Source organism: Coptis chinensis, chromosome 8, assembly GCF_015680905.1.
Source record: "Coptis chinensis isolate HL-2020 chromosome 8, ASM1568090v1, whole genome shotgun sequence".
Classification (NCBI taxonomy): Eukaryota; Viridiplantae; Streptophyta; class Magnoliopsida; order Ranunculales; family Ranunculaceae; genus Coptis; species Coptis chinensis.
In genome coordinates this window covers 43,143,483-43,152,361 of record NC_141463.1, presented here as the reverse complement: position 1 = coordinate 43,152,361, position 8,879 = coordinate 43,143,483, and the positions used below count along the sequence as shown (strand labels likewise).

General features: G+C 31.1%; 1 protein-coding gene across 1 annotated transcript; it reads right to left on the bottom strand.

Annotated features, from left to right (window-relative positions):
- Positions 1-5,445: 5,445 nt before the first annotated feature.
- Positions 5,446-7,773, bottom strand: LOC147481529 (elongation factor 1-alpha-like). Its single transcript, XM_086580136.1, has 3 exons — positions 7,485-7,773; positions 6,796-7,286; positions 5,446-6,601 (listed from the first exon to the last, which is right to left on the bottom strand). The coding sequence occupies exons 2-3, from the start codon at positions 7,255-7,257 to the stop codon at positions 5,720-5,722; spliced, it is 1,344 nt and encodes a 447-aa protein (XP_086436262.1). The 5' UTR covers positions 7,258-7,286; positions 7,485-7,773; the 3' UTR covers positions 5,446-5,719.
- Between the last annotated feature and the right edge of the window lie 1,106 nt (positions 7,774-8,879).

Genomic DNA, 8,879 nt, shown 5'->3' with positions numbered 1-8,879 from the left:
AGACATGTAATGGAGGATTTTCTCTTTCCTATGTGGCACTCTAATATGAGAGTTAGTTTTTTTCTCTCTTATGTGGCACTCTAATATGAAAGATAGTTTTTTCTAATAGTCTACAATCCTACTACATGGAACCTCTTTGGTGTCTCCTGCAGTGCGTTTTATGCCAATATAATCCTACTACATAGAACTTTTTTTTTTTTTTTTTTTTTTAATAGAGAGTGAGGTTTTTACGTTATAAGAAATTTGGTTGAGTGATCAATATAATATTAATATATAATAGTTCTGCATATTTGCAAAAAAAAATTCAGAATAATTAATATAACAACACCCGTTCGTAGATAATCTTTGAAGATTCTACAAAGTGAGCCATGTATAATTTAAAGAATAATTAACGGAAAATCGGGAGCTGAATAATCTTCGATGATCCCACATAGTTATTAATCATAATTTACTTTTTATGTTATGTTTGCAAGGACACTACAGATGGATCAGTAGAAGTTGGTATTACACACTACATTAAATAATTATAAGAAAATCGGAAACTTTATTCAAATACAAACTAAGCTCAAAGAGTAATTAACGGAAAATCGGAAACTTTATGCAAATTGTATTTCTCTTCTATGTGGCACTCTAATATGAAATATAGTCTTTTCTAATATCTTACAATCCCATGTACATGGAACCTCTTTGGATAGTTTGAGTATATTTTTAATTTTTATATTTGGAGAATTTGAGTGTATTTTCAATTATTATATATTTGATCAAATAAAAAAAAAATTGCTAAAAAATAGGTGATTTGTAAAAGGTAATTTCCTATTACGAATCAAACACTTTTAGTGTTTCAATTCTTATATATTTGATAAAAAAAAAATTGCTAAAAAATAGGTGATTTGTAGAAACTAATTCCCTATTACAAATCATACAATTTTAGTGTCTATGATAAAACATTGACTTATTTCGAATATATCATTAACACGGCCTCAAAACATAGTTAAAAACAATTATACAAAAAATAACATCACAAAATATATAATAGAAAATGAAAAAAAAAAAATAACGACAAAACAATAATGACAAATATTTTAAAAAATATATAATACTGAATGAAACTAACGTCAAAAAACAATTAATGGAGAACCGAAAACTGGATGCAAATGCATCGAACTAACCTCAAATAATATTTAACGGAAAATCGAAAACTGGATGCAATTGAAAGCATTAAACTAATCTTAAAAATTAATTAATAGAAAATTGGAATATGGATACAACTGTATTAAACTTACCTCAAAGAATAATTAATGGAAAATCAAAACTTGGATGCAAATACATCAAATTAACATAAAAAAATAATTGTCGGAAAATCGGAAACTGGATGCAAATGCATTGAGCTAACCCTCAAATATTAAATTAACAGGGAATCGGAAACTGGATGCAACTGCATTGAACTAACCTCAAAGAAAAACTAATTATAAATTGGAAACATGATGGAAATGTGTGGAAACTAATCTTAAAAAATAATTAACGGGAAATTGGAAACCAAATGCAACTGCACTGAACTAATCTCAAAAAATAAACTAGATGCAAATACATTGAACTAACCTCAAGAAATAATTAACGGAAATCGGAAACTAGATGCAAATTCATTGAACTAACCTTAAACAATATTTAACGGAAAATCATAAACTAGATGCAAATGCAACTTTATCAACTAATAAATGAGAAATCGGAAACTGAATGCAAATGCATTAAACTAATCTTACAAAATAATTAACAGGAAATCAGAAACTGGATGCAAATGCATTGAACTGACCTCAAAGAACAATTAACATGAAATTGGAAATTAGATGCAAATGTATTGAACTAATCGAAAAGAATAATTATTAAGAAATCAAAAACTGGATGCAACTATATTGAACTGATCTCAAAAAATAAATAACGAGAATTGGAAATTGGATGTAACTGCATTGAACTAACCTCAAAATATAAATAACGGAAAATCAGAAACTGGATGCAAATGCATTGAACTAACCTCAAAACATAGTTGGGTTATATGTTGTGGGAATGTCTCGATAAGTATAGTTTTGCATTTAAAATGGTGTTTATTTTATCTCTTTCCGTATGATTGGGAACTCCTTGCTATTCCAGTAGCTTCAATATATATGAACTTCACTTTATTAAGCAATCTCACAAAACTTCAATCAAACTTCTATTATTAAACAATAAAATGAAATTGAAGGATTTTATCAAAGGTGATGAGTTCTTTTTTTTTAATGGAGAGTGGGGTTTTCACATTATAAGAAATTTGGTTGAATGATCAATATAATACTAATATATAATAGTTATGCATATTTGCAAATATTTTTCAGAATAATTAATATAACAACACCCGTTCAATAAAATGAAATTGAAGGATTTTATCAAAGGTGATGAGTTCTTTTTTTTTTAATGGAGAGTGGGGTTTTCACATTATAAGAAATTTGGTTGAATGATCAATATAATACTAATATATAATAGTTATGCATATTTGCAAATATTTTTCAGAATAATTAATATAACAACACCCGTTCGTAGATAATCTTTGAAGATTCCACATAGTGAGTCATGCATAATTTAAAGAATAATTAATGGAAAATCGGAAACTAGATAATCTTCGATGATCCCACATAATAAATCAAACATAATTTACTTTTTATATCATGTTCGCAAGGACACTACAGATGGATCAGTAGATATTACACACCACATTGGATAATTAAAAGGAAATCGGAAACTGTGTCAGATAATAACTAACGGAAAATTAGAAATTGGATGCAAATCCTTTAAAAATATTTAACGGGAAATCGGAAACGGTATGCAAATACATCACACAAACCTCATATAATAATTAATGGGAAACCGAAAACTTGATGCAAATGCATTGAACTAAACTCAAAAAATAATTAACAGAAAATCAAAACTGAATGCAACTGCATTAAACTAACATCATAGAATAATTTGTGGGAAATTGGAAACTAAATGCATTGAAATAATCTCAAAGAATAATTAACGAGAAATCAGAAACCGAATATAATTGCATCGAACTAACCTCAAAACATAAATAATCAGAAACTAGATGCAAATATATTGAACTAACATTAAAGAGTTATTAACAGAAAATCGGAAACTAGATCTAAATGCAATGAACTAATCTCAAATATTAATCAACGAAACATTGAAAAATGGATGAAACTGCACTGAACTAACCTAAATGAATAATTAACGGAAAATTATAAATTTGATGTAACTGCATTGAACTAACCTCAAAAAATAATTAATGAGAAATTAGAAACTTGATACAAACACATTGATCAACTAACCTCAAAGAACAATGAACATAAAATCGAAAATTGGATGCAACTACATTGAACTAACCTCAAATAATAATTAATGGAATACCAAAAACTGGATGCAACTGCATTAAACTAAAATCAAAGATTAACTAGCGGGAAATTAGAAATTGGATGCAAATGCATTGAAATAACCTCAAAAAATAGTTAACTTGAAATCGGAAGTCGGATGTAACTGCATCGCACTAACCTCAAAGCATAAATGTCCGCTTTTTTAGCCTTCTCACATGAGTAATTAGGAACCCAAAACGAAAGTAAGTTTATAAAAACAGACTCTTACATGTATGCAAACTGTATAGAAATTATAAACTATCGAACTAACCTAAAAAAACAATTAACGGGAAATCAGAAACTGGATGCAGATGTATTGAACTAACCTCAAAGAGTAATTAACGGGAGATTGGAACCTGGATGCAAATGCAATGAACTAATCTCAAATACTAATTAACGAAACATTGAAAACTGGATGCAACTGTACTGAATTAACCTTAATGAATAACTAACAGGAAATGAATTAACTTAACTAACCTCAAAATCATAAAGTTAACTATATGAGAATTTATTCCCAATTGCACTTAAATTTGAGGTTAGTTAGGTTCAATTGCATCCACTTCAAAATAATAATTATATGGGAAAATGCAAAACTATATTTGTCGAGACATTTATTCCCCCTGCATCCATGAAAATATTGAATTGAACTAACCTCAAAGAATAATTAATGAGAATTTGGAAACTGGATGCAATATATTACATTAAACTAACCTCAAAGAATAATTAATAGAAAATCAGAAACTTGATGTAAATACATTGAACTAATAATCCTAAAACATATTTGTATTATATGCAGGGGGAATAAATGTCTCGACAAATATAGCTTTGCATTTTAAGTAGTGTTTATCATAATTCTTTTATTATGATTGAGAATGCATTGCTATTCAAGTAGCTTCAATATTATCTTCGCCACATTAGACATTCTCACAAAACTCCAATCAAACTTCTATTGTTAAACCTAAAAATAAAAAGAAGTCGATGAGTTTTATCAAAGTTTGATGCTTCATTTTTATAGAGAGTGGTGCAAGAAATTTAAATGAGTAAGTAATATAATTTTCATATCTCATAGCTATGCATAGTTGTTAATATTTTTTTAGAATAATTTAATATAATGACACCCATTCGTAGGACACGTTCATGTGATAAATTTTTTCAAGTGGGAGTAGTGTATTCTTTGAGGATATGGAAACAATCAATCTGTGTTTAGTGATTTGTACACATTAGTACGTAAGCTAAGCGGTGATGATTTACTGCTAAATCATCATAAATCTAATAAAACTATTATACAAACTAGATCGAGTTTAAGATAATTCCATTTGAAAATTACGGATTAATATCCTAAACCACAAAGTGAAATGTCTATCTCAATTTGATCCCTTAGTTTCCAAATACTTATGCACCATAATCGCTATTCATTAACGTATTTCAATTTATTTTTAATAAAAATATATTCTAATTCGAAAATTTGCCACTAAATCACCATAAATCTAATAAAACTATTATACAAGCTTAGATTGAGTTTAAGATAATTTCATTTGAAAATTACGGATTAATATCCTAAACCACAAAGTGAAGAGGCTATCTCAATTTGATCTCTTAATTTCCAAGTATTTATGCACCATAATTGCTGCTCATTAACGTATTTCGATTTATTTTCAATAAAAATATATTTTGATTTAAAAATTTGCCACTAAATCACCATAAATCTAAAAAAATTATTATAAAAGCTAGTTCGAGTTTAAAATAATCCTATTTGAAAATTATAAATTAATATCCTAAACTATAAAGTGAAGAAGTTATCTCAATTTGATCCTTTAGATTCTAAATACTTTTACACCATAATCGGTACTCATTAACGTATTTCAGTTTATTTTCAATAAAAATATATTCTAATTCAAAAATTTGTGTGAGACATTTTGTAAAGCCTTTTCAACACAAAATATTTAATAGATCCCAAGCAATGAAGGGGAAAGAAGAATTAAGTCTTTAACTGAAAATCATTAAGCAATGAGGGGAAAGAGCGGATAAATCTCACATTCAAAATTATAACATGAACAATGAAAACAAAAGTTTTGGATTCATAAGAAACAAGTTAAACCCAAACTGACTTAAAATCACCCTTGCCACCGCCTGTCCAGCACCCAGTTTTCCACGCGGTAGAACAGATCAATCATCCTGACAACTAGGCAAAACAGGCTGTAACAGTTGTAGCCGAAATTGTTCCTAGACACACCATCAAAAACAGTAACCCTCACAAATATCCCTCTACTTGAAATAAAAGTTCACTTCTTCTTGGCTGCAGCCTTGGTGATTTTGGCACCAGTGGGGTCTTTCTTCTCAACACTCTTGATGACTCCAACAGCAACAGTCTGGCGCATGTCCCTAACAGCAAAACGGCCAAGAGGAGGGTACTCGGAGAAAGTCTCAACCACCATAGGCTTGGTTGGAAGCATCTTGACTATACCGGCATCACCATTCTTCAGGAATTTGGGCTCTTTCTCAACCTCTTTACCAGATCGCCTATCAATTTTGGTCAAAATTTCTCCAAACTTAACAGCAATGTGAGAAGTGTGGCAGTCAAGAACTGGAGCATATCCATTTCCAATCTGCCCAGGGTGATTCATTATAATGACTTGCGCGGTGAAGTTGGCTGCCTCCTTGGCAGGATCCTCCTTGGAATTTGATGCAACGAAACCACGCTTGAGATCCTTGACAGCAACATTCTTAACATTAAAGCCAACATTGTCACCAGGTAAGGCTTCCTGGAGTGCCTCGTGGTGCATCTCAACAGACTTGACTTCAGTAGTCAGACCAGTAGGACCGAAGGTCACAACCATACCAGGTTTCACAACACCAGTCTCAACCCGACCAACTGGCACAGTTCCAATACCACCGATCTTGTAAACATCCTGAAGTGGGAGACGAAGTGGCTTGTCTGTGGGTCTCTTGGGCTCATTGATCTGGTCAAGTGCATCGAGAAGAGTTGGGCCCTTGTACCAATCCAGATTGGTGGACCTCTCAATCATGTTGTCACCCTCGAACCCAGAGATGGGAACAAATGCAATCTTATCAGGGTTGTAACCTACCTTCTTCAGATAAGAAGATACTTCCTTCACAATTTCTTCATACCTTGCCTTGGAGTACTTGGGAGTGGTGGCATCCATCTACAAGACAATATCAGAAATAATGTACAATTAACAATAAAATCAACAATAAGGTTTAGAGTTTGAGATACTATTTGTGGCCAGAACTCATGTTTTAGTGTGGCGGCCCCCATCTACAAAAGAACCGTGAGATACATAAGGCAACATCCACATTAAAATAGAAAAGCTGATAATAAAAACAGATGATTTCATACCTTATTACAGCAGCAGATCATCTGCCTCACCCCAAGGGTGAAGGCAAGCAGAGCATGCTCACGAGTCTGACCATCCTTGGAAATACCAGCCTCAAAACCACCAGTAGTAGAGTCAATGATAAGAACAGCACAATCAGCCTGAGAGGTACCAGTAATCATGTTCTTGATGAAGTCACGATGGCCAGGAGCATCAATGACAGTGCAGTAGTATTTAGTGGTCTCAAACTTCCAGAGGGCAATATCAATGGTAATACCACGCTCACGTTCAGCCTTGAGTTTGTCCAACACCCAAGCATACTTGAATGACCTCTTGTTCATTTCAGCAGCTTCCTTCTCAAACCTTTCAATGACTCGCTTGTCAATTCCTCCCAACTTATAGATCAGATGACCAGTAGTGGTGGACTTGCCAGAGTCGACATGTCCAATGACCACAATGTTTATGTGAACCTTCTCCTTACCCATGATGACCGTCTACTACAAATATCACTAATCTATAAAGAAAATAAAAGATTGTTACTCCTGGGTAATATATATAGATGATCTGGTCTCATATAATAGATTATTAAAAACATGCAAATTATTATTCATCTTGATGACACCATATACGAATAGTCATTCAATCAGACACTAGTAAATTGAACAACATGAAACAATAATAACAATCAAGAAGAGTGAAAAAATGATTATACCTAGAGAAAGCAGATGAAGATTGGAAGAGAGAATGGGAAAATGAGGAGTTAGCTGGTATGTCACTTTCTATGCACTTGCTTATCTTTTTTATTAGACTGATATAAATGATTAGGGTTTCTCTTTCAACCGTTGATTCATTTTAATCCAACGGTCCCGGTTTAATCACTTTTCTTTGTCTTTCTCATTTGGCTTGGTGAAATTGGGGCTATCGGCTGCTTCTAGAATGTTCAGCACAGAATGCATTTCTAAATTTGATTTCTAATATCACAGATGGCAAAATAGTGTGTCTCCAACGCATTGTAAAAGAGACTTCCAAATCATAGCTCTGGGCCTCTGGTTAGCAATTTGGGATACGGCAGATATACGATACTGAAATAATTTAAGAATTATTTGATGACCCAAAAAGATGGTACGGTCAACCATTTGATCAAAAATATTCGTTAAAATTGGTTAAACGTTTGATTACAAAAATTTGGTAATTCTCATAGGAAAATATATATGCTTTAGTAATAATATTGATAATTTAGGTAGTTTCTTTACCAAAAAATTAATAATAATAATTTAGTTTAGATAGTTTTTACCTTTTAGTAAACTATATGGGCTAGCCTATCAACTATTAGTTACTGTCTTGGAAAACATAGGAAACACTATATTACATTAGATTTTTGGACCCGTTTAACGAACGGGGACTATTTTTATATAATTATTTTATTTTATTATTATGTATCAAAAATTTTATTTCCAAGCTATATTAAAACATACACAGTAAATTAATTGATCAAAGTTTTCAGCGCCAATTATTTGCCAGATTTTGTTCTAGACTTCAAACAATAAAAAAAAATTATAAGCAATAAAGAATTATATAAGACATTTTTGCTTTAAGAGAAAAAACTCTTGAGTCCACACTACAACAGTTACTAATGATAAGCAATGTAAACCAAGAAAGTGCTCTAATTGATCTACCCATATTTTTCTCGTCTTGAACTTAACCATAATTTGTGCGGTTAAATGAAATAATTTTTTTTGCTTAACCTTTTGAATTTACTTAAATTTTTTTGCATATAACATGAATTTAAAAAATTCAAACAACAAAAGTTTAAACAATTTCATTCGTGGGAGTAAGATTACCCTTATCCAAAAGTCATATTATTAAAAAGCAATGAATCTCTTCTTAATAATTAAAATTATTTTCTTTTCTCGATTGAACATACTCAAAAACAAATAATCGACATGAAGCCATGATAATACAATTATTGTTGATGAATGTTCCGAAGTATTTCATCTTAATTAACATTTGCAAAAAATTACCCATTAACAAACAATAATTTGGAACGTGGTCGGCCGGGTATACTTTCAAAATTTAGTAAAAAACTTATATCATAAACTGTAAATAA

Bases quoted from the DNA above. Each gene is read 5' to 3' on its own strand.
- LOC147481529 (XM_086580136.1), bottom strand. From the start codon at position 7,257: ATGGGTAAGGAGAAGGTTCACATAAACATTGTGGTCATTGGACATGTC. The intron at 6,602-6,795 runs GTATGAAATCAT...ATTGTCTTGTAG, and splicing joins TGATCTGCTGCTGTAATAAG to ATGGATGCCACCACTCCCAA.